We start from the raw sequence: 22,299 nt of genomic DNA on the forward strand, positions 1-22,299 counted from the left end.
TTCAGTACCAGTATGTCAGACAGCAGAACCTCCCTCCAGCCATTCAGTACTAGTAGTCAGACATCAGAACCTCCCTCCAGCCATTCAGACAGCAGAACCTCCCTCCAGCCATTCAGTACTAGTATGTCAGACAGCAGAACCTCCCTACAGCCATTCAGTACCAGTATGTCAGACAGCAGAACCTCCCTCCAGCCATTCAGTACTAGTATGCCAGACAGCAGAACCTCCCTCCAGCCATTCAGTACTAGTATGCCAGACAGCAGAACCTCCCTCCAGCCATTCAGACATCAGAACCTCCCTCCAACCATTCAGTACTAGTATGTCAGACAGCAGAACCTCCCTCCAGCCATTCAGTACTAGTATGTCAGACAGCAGAACCTCCCTCCAGCCATTCAGTACTAGTAGTCAGACATCAGAACCTCCCTCCAGCCATTCAGACAGCAGAACCTCCCTCCAGCCATTCAGACATCAGAACCTCCCTCCAGCCATTCAGTACTAGTATGTCAGACAGCAGAACCTCCCTCCAGCCATTCAGTACTAGTATGTCAGACATCAGAACCTCCCTCCAGCCATTCAGTACTAGTATGTCAGACATCAGAACCTCCCTCCAACCATTCAGTACTAGTATGTCAGACAGCAGAATCTCCCTCCAGCCATTCAGACAGCAGAACCTCCCTCCAGCCATTCAGTACTAGTATGTCAGACAGCAGAACCTCCCTCCAGCCATTCAGACATCAGAACCTCCCTCCAGCCATTCAGTACCAGTATGTCAGACAGCAGAACCTCCCTACAGCCATTCAGTACTAGTATGTCAGACAGCAGAACCTCCCTCCAGCCATTCAGTACTAGTAGTCAGACATCAGAACCTCCCTCCAGCCATTCAGACAGCAGAACCTCCCTCCAGCCATTCAGTACTAGTATGTCAGACAGCAGAACCTCCCTACAGCCATTCAGTACCAGTATGTCAGACAGCAGAACCTCCCTCCAGCCATTCAGTACTAGTATGCCAGACAGCAGAACCTCCCTCCAGCCATTCAGACATCAGAACCTCCCTCCAACCATTCAGTACTAGTATGTTAGACAGCAGAACCTCCCTCCAGCCATTCAGTACTAGTATGTCAGACAGCAGAACCTCCCTCCAGCCATTCAGTACTAGTATGTCAGACAGCAGAACCTCCATATAGCCATTCAGTACTAGTATGTCAGACATCAGAACCTCCCTCCAGCCATTCAGACAGCAGAACCTCCCTCCAGCCATTCAGTACTAGTATGTCAGACAGCAGAACCTCCCTCCAGCCATTCAGTACTAGTATGTCAGACATCAGAACCTCCCTCCAGCCATTCAGTACTAGTATGTCAGACATCAGAACCTCCCTACAGCCATTCAGACAGCAGAACCTCCCTCCAGCCATTCAGTACTAGTATGTCAGACATCAGAACCTCCCTCCAACCATTCAGTACTAGTATGTCAGACAGCAGAACCTCCCTCCAGCCATTCAGTACTAGTATGTCAGACAGCAGAACCTCCCTCCAGCCATTCAGACAGCAGAACCTCCCTCCAGCCATTCAGTACTAGTATGTTAGACAGCAGAACCTCCCTCCAGCCATTCAGTACTAGTATGTTAGACAGCAGAACCTCCCTCCAGCCATTCAGACATCAGAACCTCCCTCCAACCATTCAGTACTAGTATGTTAGACAGCAGAACCTCCCTCCAGCCATTCCGTACTAGTATGTCAGACAGCAGAACCTCCCTCCAGCCATTCAGACATCAGAACCTCCCTCCAGCCATTCAGACATCAGAACCCCCCTCCAGCCATTCAGTACTAGTATGTCAGACAGCAGAACCTCCCTCCAGCCATTCAGTACTAGTATGTCAGACATCAGAACCTCCCTCCAGCCATTCAGTACTAGTATGTCAGACAGCAGAACATTTTGTAGCCTGACGCTGCTTGCTGGTCATATAACATGGTGGGAACAATCTTTCTCCCTCTGTTTCCCTCTCTCTCTTCCCCCGTTACTCCCCCCTCCAACCCCAAGCCGGTGCTAGAGTTCTCAGCCCAGGTGAATGTTATGCAGCACCTAAAGGACCAGCTAGAGCAGAGGACCAGGCTGATTCAGGCCAACATCCAGAGACAGCAGGATGAACTCAGAGCCATACAGGACCAACTACACAGAGTACAGCCCCCAGCCATACAGGTAGGAGATATATATTCACCCTGTACAGGTAGGAGATATATTGACCCCATATAGGACCAGCTACACAGAGCACAGCCTCCAGCCATACAGGTAGGATATATCCACAGACAGACAGATCTGCACAGACACACACAGAAATAAACACGCACACTGAGACCTGTACGATTGACAACTGTTGTTTCCGTGGTGATAGATGTTCGTGCAGCAGCCGGCCGGAGCGTTGAATGTCCAGCTGCCTCAGGTGGGGGTGGTGCCACAGGGAGCAGTTCTGACCAATCAGGTGCAGCAGACTGTCCTAAACCCCGCCCATACAGGAAGTCAGCTCACCATTCAGCAGCAGCAGACGCCTCCCCCTCAACAGAACCTCCAACTGCAGCAAAACAACTCTCTCGCTCAGGTATTCAGCCAATCACTGGTATGTTGTTATGTTCATATTATCTCTATGAAACATTATGTTGGGTGGGTTTTTTATGTTATGGTATCTTCTGTGTGTTATATGTTATTTAGTAGTATTTTATTCAGTTATGTTCATATTATCTCTATGAAACATTATGTTGGGTGGGTTTTTAAATGTTATGGTATCTTCTGTGTATTATATGTTATGTTATTCAGTAGTATTTTATTTAGTTATGTTATTTAGTTGTTATGTTATTTAGTTGTTATGTTATTTAGTTGTTATGTTATGTTTTGTTAAGTTCTGTAATATAATCACCATGGTAATAGATGTAGCTGAACAGCCACGGTGTTAGACCTGTCTTATCAATGACATCATCTTTGTGCGAACCTGCTGTGTCTGACATCATCTCTGTCCGCCCTGTGTCTCCCTCTAGGTCCAGCAGCAGCGTCAACAGCAGCAGCAGCAGCAGCAACAACAGCCTGTCTATAACATGATCATGTCCCAGCCTGGCCAGCCCAACCTACTACAGATCAGTACCAGTCTACCACAGAACAACACACAACAGGCTGTAGCCACCTTCACACAAGACAACACTCAGATACAGTATGTAAACACACACACACACACACACACACACACACACACACACTGAGGCAGACACACACACACACACACACACACTGAGGCAGACACACACACACACGCACCCATACTGAGGCACACACACACACACACACACACACACACACACACACACACACACACTGATTACATATTGAACAGGTCTCCTCTCTCTCCAGGTTTCCGGCGGGCCAGCAGTTGGTGACTAAGTTAGTGACAGCTCCCATGGCATGTGGAACGGTTATGGTGCCGACCTCTATGTTCATGGGACAACCAGTCATCGCTTACAACCCCTTCGGAGGGCAGCAGGTAACACACACACATACACACATACACACATACACACACACACACACACACACACACACACACACACACACACATATACATGTATACACACACTGTCACCCTAACCCTACCTCTCTCCTATCAGGGAGGTCAGACTCTGACCCTCCAGGCAGCCCAGCCCCAACAGAACCAGCCTGACAGCCAGACACAGACGGCTGTAGTGGCACAGAGTAACCAACAGGGGGCGCAGCAGTTCGTACAGGTAACCTCTAGTTTCAACAGCAGCAGTTCGTACAGGTAACCTCTAGTTTCAACAGCAGCAGTTCTAACAGGTAACCTCTAGTTTCAACAGCAGCAGTTCGTACAGGTAACCTCTAGTTTCAACAGGTAACCTCTAGTTTCAACAGCAGCAGTTCGTACAGGTAACCTCTAGTTTCAACAGGTAACCTCTAGTTTCAACAGCAGCAGTTCGTACAGGTAACCTCTAGTTTCAACAGCATCAGTTCTAACAGGTAACCTCTAGTTTCAACAGGTAACCTCTAGTTTCAACAGGTAACCTCTAGTTTCAACAGGTAACCTCTAGTTTCAACAGCATCAGTTCTAACAAGTAACCTCTAGTTTCAACAGCATCAGTTCTAACAGGTAACCTCTAGTTTCAACAGGTAACCTCTAGTTTCAACAGCAGCAGTTCGTACAGGTAACCTCTAGTTTCAACAGCAGCAGTTCGTACAGGTAACCTCTAGTTTCAACAGCATCAGTTCGTACAGGTAACCTCTAGTTTCAACAGCATCAGTTCTAACAGGTAACCTCTAGTTCTAACAGGTAACCTCTAGTTTCAACAGGTAACCTCTAGTTTCAACAGGTAACCTCTAGTTTCAACAGCAGCAGTTCGTACAGGTAACCTCTAGTTTCAACAGCATCAGTTCGTACAGGTAACCTCTAGTTTCAACAGGTAACCTCTAGTTTCAACAGCATCAGTTCTAACAGGTAACCTCTAGTTTCAACAGGTAACCTCTAGTTTCAACAGCATCAGTTCTAACAGGTAACCTCTAGTTTCAACAGGTAACCTCTAGTTTCAACAGCATCAGTTCTAACAGGTAACCTCTAGTTTCAACAGGTAACCTCTAGTTTCAACAGCATCAGTTCTAACAGGTAACCTCTAGTTTCAACAGCATCAGTTCTAACAGGTAACCTCTAGTTTCAACAGGTAACCTCTAGTTTCAACAGCATCAGTTCTAACAGGTAACCTCTAGTTTCAACAGGTAACCTCTAGTTTCAACAGGTAACCTCTAGTTTCAACAGCAGCAGTTCTAACAGGTAACCTCTAGTTTCAACAGGTAACCTCTAGTTTCAACAGGTAATCTCTAGTTTCAACAGGTAACCTCTAGTTTCAACAGGTAACCTCTAGTTTCAACAGCAGTAGTTCTAACAGGTAACCTCTAGTTTCAACAGGTAACCTCTAGTTTCAACAGCAGTAGTTCTAACAGGTAACCTCTAGTTTCAACAGGTAACATCTAGTTTCAACAGGTAACCTCTAGTTTCAACAGCAGTAGTTCTAACAGGTAACCTCTAGTTTCAACAGGTAACATCTAGTTTCAACAGGTAACCTCTAGTTTCAACAGGTAACCTCTAGTTTCAACAGGTAACCTCTAGTTTCAACAGCATCAGTTCTAACAGGTAACCTCTAGTTTCAACAGGTAACCTCTAGTTTCAACAGGTAACCTCTAGTTTCAACAGCAGCAGTTCATACAGGTAACCTCTAGTTTCAACAGCAGCAGTTCGTACAGGTAACCTCTAGTTTCAACAGCATCAGTTCGTACAGGTAACCTCTAGTTTCAACAGGTAACCTCTAGTTTCAACAGCATCAGTTCTAACAGGTAACCTCTAGTTTCAACAGGTAACCTCTAGTTCTAACAGGTAACCTCTAGTTCTAACAGGTAACCTCTAGTTTCAACAGGTAACCTCTAGTTTCAACAGCAGTAGTTCTAACAGGTAACCTCTAGTTTCAACAGGTAACCTCTAGTTTCAACAGCAGCAGTTCTAACAGGTAACCTCTAGTTTCAACAGGTAACCTCTAGTTTCAACAGCAGCAGTTCTAACAGGTAACCTCTAGTTCTAACAGGTAACCTCTAGTTTCAACAGGTAACCTCTAGTTTCAACAGGTAACCTCTAGTTTCAACAGCAGCAGTTCTAACAGGTAACCTCTAGTTTCAACAGCATCAGTTCTAACAGGTAACCTCTAGTTTCAACAGCATCAGTTCTAACAGGTAACCTCTAGTTTCAACAGGTAACCTCTAGTTTCAACAGCATCAGTTCTAACAGGTAACCTCTAGTTTCAACAGGTAACCTCTAGTTTCAACAGCATCAGTTTCAACAGGTAACCTCTAGTTTCAACAGCATCAGTTCGAACAGTTAACCTCTAGTTTCAACAGCATCAGTTCTAACAGGTAACCTCTAGTTTCAACAGGTAACCTCTAGTTTCAACAGCATCAGTTCTAACAGGTAACCTCTAGTTTCAACAGGTAACCTCTAGTTTCAACAGCATCAGTTCTAACAGGTAACCTCTAGTTTCAACAGGTAACCTCTAGTTTCAACAGCATCAGTTCTAACAGGTAACCTCTAGTTTCAACAGCATCAGTTCTAACAGGTAACCTCTAGTTTCAACAGCAGTAGTTCTAACTAACAGGTAACCTCTAGTTTCAACAGGTAACCTCTAGTTTCAACAGGTAACCTCTAGTTTCAACAGGTAACCTCTAGTTTCAACAGCATCAGTTCTAACAGGTAACCTCTAGTCTCAACAGCAGCAGTTCTAACAGGTAACCTCTAGTTTCAACAGGTAACCTCTAGTTTCAACAGGTAACCTCTAGTTTCAACAGGTAACCTCTAGTTTCAACAGGTAACCTCTAGTTTCAACAGGTAACCTCTAGTTTCAACAGGTAACCTCTAGTTTCAACAGGTAACCTCTAGTTCTAACAGGTAACCTCTAGTTTCAACAGGTAACCTCTAGTTTCAACAGGTAACCTCTAGTTTCAACAGGTAACATCTAGTTTCAACAGGTAACCTCTAGTTTCAACAGGTAACCTCTAGTTTCAACAGGTAACCTCTAGTTTCAACAGGTAACATCTAGTTTCAACAGGTAACCTCTAGTTTCAACAGGTAACCTCTAGTTTCAACAGGTAACCTCTAGTTTCAACAGGTAACCTCTAGTTTCAACAGGTAACCTCTAGTTTCAACAGCAGCAGTTCTAACAGGTAACCTCTAGTTCTAACAGGTAACCTCTAGTTTCAACAGCAGCAGTTCTAACAGGTAACCTCTAGTTTCAACAGGTAACCTCTAGTTCTAACAGGTAACCTCTAGTTCTAACAGGTAACCTCTAGTTCTAACAGGTAACCTCTAGTTTCAACAGCAGCAGTTCTAACAGGTAACCTCTAGTTCTAACAGGTAACCTCTAGTTTCAACAGGTAACCTCTAGTTTCAACAGGTAACCTCTAGTTTCAACAGGTAACCTCTAGTTTCAACAGCAGCAGTTCTAACAGGTAACCTCTAGTTCTAACAGGTAACCTCTAGTTTCAACAGCAGCAGTTCTAACAGGTAACCTCTAGTTCTAACAGGTAACCTCTAGTTTCAACAGCAGCAGTTCTAACAGGTAACCTCTAGTTTCAACAGCAGCAGTCAACAGTAGTCTCCCTATGTAGAGAATCTGGTGTCATTTCAGACAACCCCGACTGCACAGTAGCAGCAGCAGTTCCTACATGTAACCACCGGGGGGCAGAGTTCAATAGGGACAGAGGCAGAATGGATGCTATCTGTCTTGCCCTGATCCTAGATCTGTGACTAAGGGCAATGTCTACCTGGAGTGTATTAGAGTTTCAGGGATTCCACAGTGTTCTAATCATAATGTCATAGAGTCACTTCTATAGTTCTAACCATAGAATTAGAATACCGGTCTAATCCATTCTCTTACTTCCCGTAACCAGGGCACCCGTCTTCTCCACGGCAACCAGCAGCTGATCCTCCAGGCAGCGTTCCCCATGCAACAACAGCAACAGGCCTTCGCCCAGGTAACACAACAACAACAGTCTCACAACCAGAGGCATCGGCTACAGCTGAAACCACAGCCACAGAAACAACCCAAAGGCCCGCCTTCGCACCGGACTGACAGCTCCAGCAGCCAAGCACAGTAGGCCTGGGCGACCCAGGCGTCCAATCAGACGCTATGACCTGAAGGCTGAACCAATCAGAGGTGTGGAGGGGTGTCCTGGATTGTGTTGTGTGTTTTTCTAATGGAACTACAGTGTTGGAGTCACCCAACCCCCCACCTACCGCCCCTACCAATATAGCTGCTGTGTTGCCCCCCTCTTATCTTCCGCCATAACAAACTGAATTATGGGTAACGGTGAGGGTGGCCATCCCTTCCCCCTAGAAAGCTACTAACTGTGCAGGGTTTGGCTCCGGCTCTGCTCTAACACACCTATTCAGTTGCTCATCAGGACCTTGATGTTCTTCTGGACTGAATCAGGTGTGTTGGTTAGCGCAGGGCCGGAACAAAAGCCTGCAGTCAGTAGATCTTCAGGAGGAGGTTTGGCCCCACCTGGATTACACCTTCCTAAGGAACTCCTCATCACCATGGTGACAATAGTATGGACCGGAACCATCGGAACCCTGTATCCCATAGCAACCAGGAGGAGCGTTGTTGTTTGTGCGCTGGAGGAGAGACAAACTCGGTGTCCGTGGAAACCCAGTAGAACTCTGCATTGCCACGGTAACGAGAGACTCCAAAAGGAACGTTGTGGTGATGGACTGACTCTATGGGTCTGTACAGTACAGACGTGTGTAACATAACCAAGAAAACATGTAAATATCCATTATAGCTACAAGGGAAAAAAACGGAAATTAGTATTTTATATGATTGCATGGGTAAATAACTGTACGTTTTTATTAGTAACTTTTGACAAAATGACTTAAGACTTTATTCAGTGTTTTCCTGGTCAGATCCTGGTCAGTTCCTGGTCAGATATGAGGTGACAGACGTTCAGCTAGTATGAAGAGCGCCTCTCTCTTCCACCTAAAGGTCTTCGGCCCTGTTCCAACACTTTAGAAAATGTTTCCGTCGTTCCTCCCTTCCTGCGGTTATCAAAGTCATTCCGTTAAGGGTGTGTTTTATTTGTGTTGGAACGTGGCCCCCCGGAGAGAGAAACGTTTTTAAAAAGATGTTGTGTCACCGTTGGTTTAATGGACGGGCTTGGGTTCTAGTGGAATGCTGGAAAATGTCGTTTTTAGACTCAACATTTTTAAACGTTTTATCAGAACAACAAGCCCGTCTGATCCAATCAAATCATGACGACCAAACAGACAGACAGGTAAATACAGTTTAAACCAGACCAGGAGTGGGCGATATTACTTAGCCTGGTCCCAGATCACTTTGGTCTTGTGTTGGCTCAGTTTGTAGAGCAAGGCACTTGCAACCCCTAAGGTTGTGGGTTTGACTCCAGCTAGGGCCGTCCATACGTACGTACGGATGACTGACTCGTAGCTGCTTTGGAAGAAAAAACTGATCTGCTGAATTTTCTATATGAATGGTGCTCCTTTACCAACTTGACAACACAACACACAGATCTGGGATCATCTGTAACGGGTTTAGTTATTCCAAGTGCCAATAGTCACACCACACAGGGTCAGTTGATATATATATATATATTTTAACAAAGAGGTATATATATTTCCAGAAGTATATGACCCTTCTATCAAGAGTTCTGCATGTATATAGAATGGATTATTTTTTAATGAAGACAGAGTCGTATTATACATAACAGACAGTATATATTTAACCTGCGCGTGATATTATAACACTTAATGAGGTCTAACACAGTAAATTACAGACCTACAGACAGTAAATCTACCCCATGATATTATAACACTTAATGAGGTCTAACACAGTAAATTACAGACCTACAGACAGTATATATTATAGCACTTAATGAGGTCTAACACAGTAATTTACAGACCTACAGACAGTAAATCTACCCCATGATATTATAGCACTTAATGAGGTCTAACACAGTAAATTACAGACCTACAGACAGTATATCTCCCCCATGATATTATAGCACTTAATGAGGTCTAACACAGTAATTTACAGACCTACAGACCTACATCTCCCCCATGATATTATAGCACTTAATGAGGTCTAACACAGTAATTTACAGACCTACAGACAGTATATCTCCCCCATGATATTATAGCACTTAATGAGGTCTAACACAGTAATTTACAGACCTACATCTCCCCCATGATATTATAACACTTAATGAGGTCTAACACAGTAAATTACAGACCTAGCTGTGTTGAATCTGAATGTGTGTGTGTGTGTGTGAGAGTATGCGAGTGTGTGTTCTTGTCCATGTGTTTACCTCTAGACATTGTGTGTGTGTGTGTGTTTACATTATGTGTGTGTTTACATTGTGTGGGTTTCCCCCTGTGTCTTATACTAACTTCCTTATTCAAGGATCCACAATTTGCTGAATGGTCTCCCCTCAGGAATAAAACCTCTGTGTCCCAAATGGGACCCTACTCTCCTATTGGCTCTGGTCTAAAGTAGTGCACTATATAGGGAATAGGGTGACATAGGGCTCTGGTCTAAAGTAGTGCACTACATTAGGACTAGGGTGCCATTGGAGAATCGGCCAATGACTCAACAGACATGCATCTATCTGCTCCAGTATACACAGGCCTCACATGGGGCCCAATCATAACCTGACATCTGCACATGCTCAGTCTCTCCAGGGCAGACAGAACACGTCACATGTCAGTCAGGAGGAGATGGGAAATTACCGATAATAACAAACCATTCTTCTGGTGCGTTGCTTCTCTGGTTATTAGGGACGAATCAACAAATCAACTCATGAAAAAAAAGAATTACGTCACGGAAATGTAAAGAGTTAGCAATGGTCTTGTCAGGCAATTGATATTTGACCCAGGTCTGGTCAGTTGATATTTGACCCAGGTCTGGTCAGTAGTCAGTCTGTTGATATTTGACCCAGGTCTGGTCAGTTGATATTTGACCCAGGTCTGGTCAGTAGTCAGTCTGTTGATATTTGACCCAGGTCTGGTCAGTTGATATTTGACCCAGGTCTGGTCAGTTGATATTTGACCCAGGTCTGGTCAGTAGTCAGTCTGTTGATATTTGACCCAGGTCTGGTCAGTTGATATTTGACCCAGGTCTGGTCAGTTGATATTTGACCCAGGTCTGGTCAGTAGTCAGTCTGTTGATATTTGACCCAGGTCTGGTCAGTTGATATTTGACCCAGGTCTGGTCAGTAGTCAGTCTGTTGATATTTGACCCAGGTCTGGTCAGTTGATATTTGACCCAGGTCTGGTCAGTTGATATTTGACCCAGGTCTGGTCAGTTGTCAGTCAGTTGATATTTGACCCAGGTCTGGTCAGTTGTCAGTCAGTTGATATTTGACCCAGGTCTGGTCAGTTGTCAGTCAGTTGATATTTGACCCAGGTCTGGTCAGTTGTCAGTCAGTTGATATTTGACCCAGGTCTGGTCAGTTGTCAGTCAGTTGATATTTGACCCAGGTCTGGTCAGTTGTCAGTCAGTTGATATTTGACCCAGGTCTGGTCAGTTGTCAGTCAGTTGATATTTGACCCAGGTCTGGTCAGTTGTCAGTCAGTTGATATTTGACCCAGGTCTGGTCAGTTGTCAGTCAGTTGATATTTGGCCCAGGTCTGGTCAGTTGATATTTGACCCAGGTCTGGTCAGTAGTCAGTTGATATTTGGCCCAGGTCTGGTCAGTCGTCAGTTGATATTTGGCCCAGGTCTGGTCAGTCGTTCGGTCGGTAGTAATGTAACAGTGAAGCCAGATCTAACAGTAAAAGCCTTGGACAGGAGGAATGTGTTGTTTGGAAAAAGGACTTCCCAGATTGTCTGTGATTCTGTTTTTGTCTTGCAGAGCAGAGTGGAGAGGGAGAAAGTGTGCGCATGCATTTGGTCATTTCTCCTCTTCGTTTTGTTCTACTTCCTGTATCACACGGGAACAGCCAATCAGTTCATGCGTTGCAGTAACGATGACGACCAGTGAATATTCTAGAATCTTCCTGTGTGTTTGTGCCGGTGATGATGAGAGAGAGATGCAGCCCAACGTGAATACATGTTAGTGTGAGACTGAGCGTTGTCACAACAACCTCCACTGTGTTCCTGTGGATTACACACCGAGGTATTAATGCTTGACGGGTGGCTTCATGGGGAATCCATTACCTATGAAGCTATAACAAAGTGTGTGTCTCACACTCGCACACACACACTTTGACACCACAACCCTTTTGACACACATCCCTCAGCAAATTCAAGTCCTTCTAGTTGTTGTGTTTTGTGAGTTTTTTATTGCTGAAAAAATTCACCTGTTAAACTGTTATTGTAGTGTTGTTTCCACACCAGTGATATACACCCAGCCCAGAGAATGTACCGGAAAGACTTAACGTAGGTACCCTGTTTGACTGTGTCCCAAATTACACCCTATTCCCTATATGTTGCACTTGTCCAGAGCTGGTCTAAAGTAGTGCACTATATAGGGAATAGGGTGGGACGTAGCCATTCTGCTGTAGAAGAGAAACAGGCTGTGTAATGAAATGGTTCAATCATGTTCCATTTATAGTTGGGCGGCAGGTAGCCTAGTGGTTAGAGCGTTGGACTAGTAACCGAAAGGTTGCAAGTTCGAATCCCCCGAGCTGACAAGGTAAAAATCTGTTGTTCTGCCCCTGAACAAGGCAGTTAATCCTCTGTTCCTAGGCCATCATTGAAAATAAGAATTTGTTCTTAACTGACTTGCCTAGTTAAATAAAGGTAAAAAATATATATATATATGAGAATCAAGTTCTGAAATTCTATGTTCTGATTCTATGCTTCCGTTGTTCTGATGTACCAAGCAGTTCTGTTTGGAATGTTCTGAATGTTGGACCTGAACGGTGTTTCTTCACCTGCATCGTGGACATGCTGGATTTGTTTTGCTTTGAAAACAGACACCAGAAACGTGACGACAGGAAATGGGACGTTATGTATTATTCATGTGAATACCATTGATAGACTGAAGCCCAACTGTTATTTCACCACACCGTGGTGGTTTCTAGAACTAACTGTTATTTCACCCTATCACACTAGTTTTAATGTACACTTACCAGGTAACCCCAACTAGTTTACTGTACACTTACCAGGTAATTTCAACTAGTTTTAATGTACACTTACCAGGTAACCCCAACTAGTTTACTGTACACTTACCAGGTGACGTCCAGCAGTGTGAATGGCGTGCATCTCCTCTTCCTGTCACCAGCTGTGTTCTCCCTCTCTCCCAAAGCAACATGGAAACATAGTGTTTCCTGTATTCTAAACCCTCCTCCTCCCTTTCTCCCTCGGTCAATATGAAAATAAAACCCCATTTTACAAATGTATTTATTGTTGGTTGTGTGTTTTTGTTGTCATTTTGTTCAAGGCTTCCTTTACAGGAGCAGTGACGGCCTCCACTGGAACACACACAGACTGGAACACTGTCTGTACCTGACCTGGCTGTATGTCCTGAGGAGACCCAGGTGAACACACACAGACTGGAACACTGTCTGTACCTGACCTGGCTGTATGTCCTGAGGAGACCCAGGTGAACACACACAGACTGGAACACTGTCTGTACCTGACCTGACTGTATGTCCTGAGGAGACCCAGGTGTACACACACACACACACACCCCATAACACACACACACACCAATACACAACACACCATACCACAACACAAACACACACACACCAATACACAACACACACACACCATATCACAACACACACACACCAAACCATACCACACACATACCACAACACACACACACACCATACCACAACACACACACACACCAATACACAACACACACACACACACCATACCACAACACACACACACCTGACACACACCATGCCATAACACACACACCTGACACACACCATGCCATAACACACACACCATGCCAAAACACACACACCTGACACACACCATGCCATAACACACACACCTGACATACACCATGCCATAACACACACACCTGACACACACCATGCCATAACACACACACCATGCCATAACACACACACCATGCCATAACACACACCATAGTTCCAGTACTTTCTTTATTACAAGTCAACCAACTGTATCAAAACATCCTCAGCCTCCAAACCATTCAAGGTCCCGTTACAGAAGAAGCACGTTTTTACATGGCATCATTCATCACATAAAATTCTCTGCATAAAAGTGTTTGTAAAAACCAACGCACACACATACTATTAACATAAAACAAACCCTAAAAGCACATAAAGCTAAAGTTAATGTATTTACACATGAAGAGTTGGTTTCCAGACAGATCCTCTCCTGGTTCTGTTTCCCAGACAGATCCTCTCCTGGTTCTATGTTAAACAGACAGATCCTCTCCTGGTTCTATGTTTCCCAGACAGAGCCTACTCCTGGTTCTATGTTTCCCAGACAGAGCCTACTCCTGGTTCTATGTTTCCCAGACAGAGCCTACTCCTGGTTCTATGTTTCCCAGACAGAGCCTACTCCTGGTTCTATGTTTCCCAGACAGAGCCTACTCCTGGTTCTATGTTTCCCAGACAGAGCCTACTCCTGGTTCTATGTTTCCCAGACAGAGCCTACTCCTGGTTCTATGTTTCCCAGACAGAGCCTACTCCTGGTTCTATGTTTCCCAGACAGAGCCTACTCCTGGTTCTATGTTTCCCAGACAGAGCCTACTCCTGGTTCTATGTTTCCCAGACAGAGCCTACTCCTGGTTCTATGTTTCCCAGACAGAGCCTACTCCTGGTTCTATGTTTCCCAGACAGATCCTATCCTGGTTCTATGTTTCCCAGACAGATCCTATCCTGGTTCTATGTTTCCCAGACAGAGCCTCTCCTGGTTCTATGTTTCCCAGACAGATCCTATCCTGGTTCTATGTTTCCCAGACAGATCCTATCCTGGTTCTATGTTTCCCAGACAGAGCCTCTCCTGGTTCTATGTTTCCCAGTTTCCCAGACAGATCCTATCCTGGTTCTATGTTTCCCAGACAGAGCCTCTCCTGGTTCTATGTATTCACTACAAAAAATCTGACTTCATCATGAGGGGCCGCAGTGGCTCACTGGTCTGTGTTCCCACGTTCATAAAATAAAACATCATGGAGTTAACCTCTTGCAATTCCACACAGTTTGCCGTAGGGTGGAGAGAAATATTTGCAGTTTTTAAAAAAATATAATATCTGAGTGAGAGTGACAAACAAAATTAATGGGGACCCCCGGTCGGTAATGAGACCATAATTACTACAAGTTTAGATCGCTGGCTAGACTCATTTACCAATCGTATTTTTTATGTTTGTTGCAGACATGGGCTAATTGAGTGACTGTCAGTGACTGAGACAACAAGACTAACACTGCTGATGCACAAACACATTGCACCTTATGTATTCTACCATTTGAACTCTCAACAGTAAGTTGAGACACCGACTGAGTTCCCCCAATTGGAAATGATCCGCGACCCTATCAGAGGGCTGTATAGTTGGGCCTACCAGAGGGCTGTATAGTTGGGCCTACCAGAGGGCTGTATAGTTGGGCCTACCAGAGGGCTGTATAGTTGGGCCTACCAGAGGGCTGTATAGTTGGGCCTACCAGAGGGCTGTATAGTTGGGCCTACCAGAGGGCTGTATAGTTGGGCCTACCAGAGGGCTGTATAGTTGGATCTACCAGAGGGCTGTATAGTTGGGCCTACCAGAGGGCTGTATAGTTGGGCCTACCAGAGGGCTGTATAGTTGGGCCTACCAGAGGGCTGTATAGTTGGGCCTATCAGAGGGCTGTATAGTTGGGCCTATCAGAGGGCTGTATAGTTGGGCCTATCAGAGGGCTGTATAGTTGGGCCTATCAGAGGGCTGTATAGTTGGGCCTATCAGAGGGCTGTATAGTTGGGCCTATCAGAGGGCTGTATAGTTGGGCCTATCAGAGGGCTGTATAGTTGGGCCTACCGGAGGGCTGTATAGTTGGGCCTACCGGAGGGCTGTATAGTTGGGCCTACCGGAGGGCTGTATAGTTGGGCCTACCGGAGGGCTGTATAGTTGGGCCTACCGGAGGGCTGTATAGTTGGGCCTACCGGAGGGCTGTATAGTTGGGCCTACCGGAGGGCTGTATAGTTGGGCCTACCGGAGGGCTGTATAGTTGGGCCTACCGGAGGGCTGTATAGTTGGGCCTACCAGAGGGCTGTATAGTTGGGCCTACCAGAGGGCTGTATAGTTGGGCCTACCAGAGGGCTGTATAGTTGGGCCTACCAGAGGGCTGTATAGTTGGGCCTACCAGAGGGCTGTATAGTTGGGCCTACCAGAGGGCTGTATAGTTGGGCCTACCAGAGGGCTGTATAGTTCTCTACCAAAGAGAACATCTACTCTTACAACCTGTCTCTAGTCTAGACACCAGAGAACATCTACTCTATGGCTTCTCCAATATAATAGATGGTCCTTTACCAAGGTAAGATACAGACAGTTGTCAGTAGGCCTCATAGAGATGGACAGAGATCTCATCTTTGTATCTGTGATGGCATAGCATGCCATCTATTCATCTAGAGATCTCTATCTATCTCTATGGTAGGCCTACATAATGGCTTTTAAAACTTCTTAAGGATCTCACCCTTTTTAAAAATGTTCTCCTAAGATTACATACCCAAATCTAACTGCCTGTAGCTCAGGACCTGAAGCAAGGATATGCATATTCCTGATACCATTTGAAAGGAAACACTTTGAAGTTTGTGGAAATGTGAAACTAATGTAGGAGAATATAACACGTTAGATCTGGTAAAAGATAATACAAAGAAAAAAACATGCTTTTTTTTTTTTTTAAATAAGTTTTTTTTCATAATCTTTGAAATGCAAGAGAAAGGCCACAATGTATTATTCCAGTTTAGGTGCAAATTAGATTTTGGCCACTAGATGGCAGCAGTGTATGTGCATTTTTTTTTGACTGATCCAATGAATCATTGCATTTCAGTTCAAAATGTTTTATCAAGTCTGCCCAAATGTACCTAATTGGTTTATTGATACATTTCATAACTGTGCAACTCTCCTCAAACAATAGCATGGTATTATTTCACTGTAATAGCTACTGTAAATTGGACAGTGCAGTTAGATTAACAGGAATTGAAGCTTTCTGCCCATATCAGATATGTCTATGTCCTGGGAAATGTTCTGATGATGATAGTGTATACTGTATATGAACAGCTGTGTTAGTAGATATACATGCTGTATAGATGTGTCAGTCAGACTACAGCGTATTGGTTCTTTAAACTAACAGCTGTGTTAGTAGATATACATGCTGTATATCTACTACATGCTGGGTTTAGGCCTGGGCATCCAATCAGGGTTTAGGCCTGGGCATCCAATCAGGGTTTAGGCCTGGGCATCCAATCAGGGTTTAGGCCTGGACATCCAATCAGGGTTTAGGCCTGGACATCCAATCAGGGTTTAGGCCTGGGCATCCAATCAGGGTTTAGGCCTGGGCATCCAATCAGGGTTTAGGCCTGGGCATCCAATCAGGGTTTAGGCCTGGGCATCCAATCAGGGTTTAGGCCTGGACATCCAATCAGGGTTTAGGCCTGGGCATCCAATCAGGGTTTAGGCCTGGGCATCCAATCAGGGTTTAGGCCTGGACATCCAATCAGGGTTTAGGCCTGGGGCATAGCACTATTACAGCAAACACTTCAGTTGTTAACGATCGTTGTTAATGCTTTAGACACTGAAATGTGCTGCTTTGTTTGTAGACTTTGATCATGTTGATCATGCTATTTAATAAGTTGTCCTCGGTAAGGCCTGAGCTCTGACGCCTGTTATTGGTTTCTTAGTGACAGAATTCAGGCCATTGTGATTAATGGGGATTTTTATATATTTTTGGACATAAAGGTGTTCCACCAGGGTCGATACTAGGACCTGTTCTATTCACTATTTATATAAAAGATATTGGTCAATCTGTTTACATTTCTTCTATGTGATACCATTATATACAATTCCCCCGACTGCTGCCATGGCTGTGACAAAGCTACAGGACGAGTTTGCAGTTGTTCAGGAAGCCCTTACCGATTTTAAATGCATGCTTAGCACAGACAAAATGAAATACTTGTTGTTTTCAAGTTCTCGCAAGATTGTCTCAGATGGACGAGGCCTTGTATACAAATACTCTTTTGGATTTACAATGATTTATCAGTTTTTTTTATTTTTTATAAACGTACGACTGAGCTTGTTAAGAAACTATGATTTAAAGTGGGCTCTTTTTGACGTAAACAGATGTTTTCTCTCTGGTCTAGCAGGAAGCAGATTGTGTCGTCAACCTTTCACCCTGTTGTTGATTATGGTGATACTATTTATCAAAGTGCAGCTCCCTCTACTCTTAAACCCCCGGGGTGTCGTTTTTATAAACAGGAGAGTTTTATTACTCGTCACTGTATTCTGAACCGAAACGTTGGCCGGACCTCTTTTTAAAGTCACGTACATCACATCTATGACTTTCTTTTTGACTTACCGAGCGTCGCCGTTAAGATTTAAAATGACAAGTTATCAAACCCGTTCACTTTGGAGACTCTCTTTGGTGTCGAGAGACTTTTAGGTAAATCAGCCTTTAATTTGGCTTTCAACTTACATATGGAAGGATCTATAATACACTTTAAAATTGGAGGAATTGGTGCCTCTAGGGCATTTCAGACAGTTGTTAGACCTTTTCACTGAAGAATATGATTTTTATGATTGTGATTTGTCTATTTGTGTATTTCTTTGTGTAATAATGTGTATTTTATTGTGTATATGAATGTGTAGGTTAATGTGTTTATTGTGTATTGTGGTGTTATACAGGGTTCATCTGGAAAAGAGACCTTGGTCTCAGCACTGACTCCCTGTCAACGTAAAGGTTAAATAACATTTCAAAACAAATGATGGAGACACAGGAAATACATCATCGGGGGAGACAACACACAATGGAGTCTCAGGTTGGTTACTGACCGTAGCACTAACGTCTATGGACGACAAGCTACATGCTACATGCTACATGCTCCCGAGTGGCGCAGCGGTCTTAAGGCACTGCATCTCAGTGCTAGAGGCATCACTACAGACCCTGGTTCAATCCCGGGCTGTATCACAACCGGCCGTGATCGGGAGTCCCATATGGCGGCGCACAATTGGCCCAGCGTCAACCGGGGTAGGCCGTCATTGTAAATAAGAATTTGTTCTTAACTGACTTGCCCTAGTTAAATAAAGGTTACATACTACATGAAATACATCACAGACCGATCAATACAGGGAAATGGAGTCCAATACACTGAGATACAGAGTGGGTGAGGGGATTGTGTGTGTGTGTGTGTGTGTGTGTGTGTATATGTGTGTATAGTCCAGAAAGACATTGGCGGTGCTGAGTAGGTAGGTGTGTGTGTGTGTGTATAGTCCAGAAAGACATTGGCGGTGCTGAGTAGGTGTGTGTGTGTGTGTGTGTGTGTATAGTCCAGAAAGACATTGGCGGTGCTGAGTAGGTGTGTGTGTGTGTGTGTGTGTGTGTATAGTCCAGAAAGACATTGGCGGTGCTGAGTAGGTAGGTGTGTGTGTGTGTGTGTGTATAGTCCAGAAAGACATTGGCGGTGCTGAGTAGGTGTGTGTGTGTGTGTGTGTGTGTATAGTCCAGAAAGACATTGGCGGTGCTGAGTAGGTCGGTGTGTGTGTGTGTGTGTCCATTATTCAGACAGTGTCGTAGTCCAGAAACACATCAGCAGTATTCAGCAGTAGTGGTTGTGTCGGGGCCGTAGTGCTGCTCACTGAGCTCAGTCTGTGAGACGCTGCCCTCTGCTGGTCTGGAGGAACAACTCCATAGCTCAGGTTCAGGTACACCTGCACACACACACATCAACACACAACAAACAACACACACACACACACACCAGCACAACACAAACACACACAGACAAACATCAACACAGAACTTAGGCATGTTACATTAACCATTACAGAAATATTCCAAAATATACAATTGAGGATTTGAACATTTATATTAATACGTAAATGTAGATCGATAAATCCATATAAAGCTAAACAAATATATATATTTAAAAACTATTCATGTATTTATGAACCTACATTCTTGTTTTTTTCTGGCAGTAGTTGGTAAAATAATTATACCATAAGTTATTGATTCCATTTCAATTCAATACAACTTTAATTGACATATATTGATAATTCAAGCTGCATTTCAACAAACACTGCTGAACCGTTCCAGCACGTACATTCTTGGTGTGTTCTGACAGCATTAGTTCAGTCCTCTCGACTAGTTTCCTAAAGGAAGGTCTCTTCAGAGGGTCCTCACTCCAGCAAGACAACATCATGTCATAACTACACAGAGAGAGAGGAGATACAGGGGTCACAAAACAAGCACAAATATACATTTACATGTGAGTCATTTAGCAGACTCTCTTATCCAGAGAGACTTACAGTAGTGAGTCATTTAGTAGACTCTCTTATCCAGAGAGACTTACAGTAGGGAGTCATTTAGCAGACTCTCTTATCCAGAGAGACTTACAGTAGTGAGTCATTTAGTAGACTCTCTTATCCAGAGAGACTTACAGTAGGGAGTCATTTAGCAGACTCTCTTATCCAGAGAGACTTAGTAGTGAGTCATTTAGCAGACTCTCTTATCCAGAGAGACTTACAGTAGGGAGTCATTTAGCAGACTCTCTAATCCAGAGAGACTTACAGTAGGGAGTCATTTAGCAGACGCTCTTATCCAGAGAGACTGACAGTAGGGAGTCATTTAGCAGACTCTCTTATCCAGAGAGACTTACAGTAGTGAGTCATTTAGCAGACTCTCTTATCCAGAGAGACTTACAGTAGGGAGTCATTTAGCAGACTCTCTTATCCAGAGAGACTTACAGTAGTGAGTCATTTAGCAGACTCTCTTATCCAGAGAGACTTACAGTAGTGAGTCATTTAGCAGACTCTCTTATCCAGAGAGACTTACAGTAGTGAGTCATTTAGCAGACTCTCTTATCCAGAGAGACTTACAGTAGTGAGTCATTTAGCAGACTCTCTTATCCAGAGAGACTTACAGTAGTGAGTCATTTAGCAGACTCTCTTATCCAGAGAGACTTACAGTAGTGAGTCATTTAGCAGACTCTCTTATCCAGAGAGACTTACAGTAGTGAGTCATTTAGCAGACTCTCTTATCCAGAGAGACTTACAGTAGTGAGTCATTTAACAGACTCTTATCCAGAGAGACTGACAGTAGGGAGTCATTTAGTAGACTCTCTTATCCAGAGAGACTTACAGTAGAGAGTCATTTAACAGACTCTTATCCAGAGAGACTTACAGTAGGGAGTCATTTAGTAGACTCTCTTATCCAGAGAGACTTACAGTAGAGAGTCATTTAACAGACTCTTATCCAGAGAGACTTACAGTAGGGAGTCATTTAGCAGACTCTCTTATCCAGAGAGACTTACAGTAGAGAGTCATTTAACAGACTCTTATCCAGAGAGACTTACAGTAGAGAATCATTTAACAGACTCTTATCCAGAGAGACTTACAGTTAGTGTATTCATCTTAAGATCGCTAGGTGGGACAACCACATACTGTGTCTCAGTCATAGTAAGTATATTTTCCTAAATCACACACACTCCTTACATTTCTCTGGGAGCCACCTCAGGTCTGTTCATTCTGTGTCCTTCCTGGATCATCCTGTAGAACGCTGAGCCCACCTGCATACCAGGGTACGGACTGCTGCCTACACACACACACACACACACACACACACACACACACACACACACACACACACAGTTAGTATATTCCCCAAACATGTGTGTGCCTGCATGCCTTTGTGTGTGTGAGTATATATACTGTATCCAAGGTTACTATAGTTACCATGTGACCAGACATCACTGTCCAAGGTGACTATAGTTACCATGTGACCAGACATCACTCTCCTAGGTGACTATAGATACCATGTGACCAGACATCACTCTCCTAGGTGACTATAGATACCATGTGACCAGACATCACTCTCCTAGGTGACTATAGATACCATGTGACCAGACATCACTCTCCTAGGTGACTAGTTACCATGTGACCAGACATCACTCTCCAAGGTGACTAGATACCATGTGACCAGACATCACTCTCCAAGGTGACTAGTTACCATGTGACCAGACATCACTCTCCAAGGTGACTAGTTACCATGTGACCAGACATCACTCTCCAAGGTGACTAGTTACCATGTGACCAGACATCACTCTCCAAGGTGACTATAGTTACCATGTGACCAGACCTCACTCTCCAAGGTGACTATAGATACCATGTGACCAGACATCACTCTCCAAGGTGACTCTAGTTACGTACTGTACATTACCTAAAGAGAATATTTCCCAGAGCAGGATACCGTATGACCAGACATCACTCTCCAAGGTGTAAACACCGTCAAAGATACTCTCTGGAGACATCCACTTCACTGGGAGACGGGCCTGGAACACACAGGAAACGCATCATCAGGGGGAGACAACACCCACAGGAAACGCATCATCAGGGGGAGATAACACCCACAGGAAACGCATCATCAGGGGGAGACAACACCCACAGGAAACGCATCATCAGGGGGAGACAACACCCACAGGAAACACATAATCAGGGTGAAACAGGAAGTGGCTATTCATTTTAAAGGGATAGTTCAGTGATTTTACATATTTGGATGTAACCTTACCTTGACAGTAATT

General features: G+C 44.3%; 2 protein-coding genes across 13 annotated transcripts in view; one reads left to right on the forward strand and one right to left on the reverse strand.

The window, feature by feature from the left end:
* Positions 1-12,950, forward strand: part of LOC139549556 (circadian locomoter output cycles protein kaput-like) — a 39,868-nt gene extending 26,918 nt beyond the window's left edge. For 4 of the 11 annotated variants that reach the window (XM_071360175.1, XM_071360177.1, XM_071360178.1 and 1 more), the window contains exons 17-22: positions 2,039-2,197; positions 2,391-2,612; positions 3,028-3,197; positions 3,395-3,524; positions 3,649-3,765; positions 7,481-12,950. In XM_071360175.1, the coding sequence (XP_071216276.1) occupies positions 2,039-2,197; positions 2,391-2,612; positions 3,028-3,197; positions 3,395-3,524; positions 3,649-3,765; positions 7,481-7,687 (1,005 nt within the window). In that variant the 3' untranslated portion in view covers positions 7,688-12,950. The remainder of the gene's footprint in view (positions 1-2,038; positions 2,198-2,390; positions 2,613-3,027; positions 3,198-3,394; positions 3,525-3,648; positions 3,766-7,480) is intronic. The other 7 variants (XM_071360180.1, XM_071360181.1, XR_011669911.1 and 4 more) reach the window with 6 other exon arrangements.
* Positions 12,951-14,780: 1,830 nt separating this feature from the next.
* The window catches only part of LOC139549550 (mast/stem cell growth factor receptor kita-like), a 37,315-nt gene continuing 29,796 nt past the window's right edge, over positions 14,781-22,299 (reverse strand). For both annotated transcript variants that reach the window (XM_071360162.1, XM_071360161.1), the window contains 4 exons: positions 21,939-22,050; positions 21,215-21,314; positions 19,825-19,930; positions 14,781-19,432 (listed from right to left, as the gene is read on the reverse strand). In XM_071360162.1, coding sequence (XP_071216263.1) covers positions 19,283-19,432; positions 19,825-19,930; positions 21,215-21,314; positions 21,939-22,050 — 468 coding nt within the window. In that variant the 3' untranslated portion in view covers positions 14,781-19,282. The remainder of the gene's footprint in view (positions 19,433-19,824; positions 19,931-21,214; positions 21,315-21,938; positions 22,051-22,299) is intronic.

Source organism: Salvelinus alpinus, chromosome 22 (genome assembly GCF_045679555.1).
Source record: "Salvelinus alpinus chromosome 22, SLU_Salpinus.1, whole genome shotgun sequence".
Taxonomy (NCBI): Eukaryota; Metazoa; Chordata; class Actinopteri; order Salmoniformes; family Salmonidae; genus Salvelinus; species Salvelinus alpinus.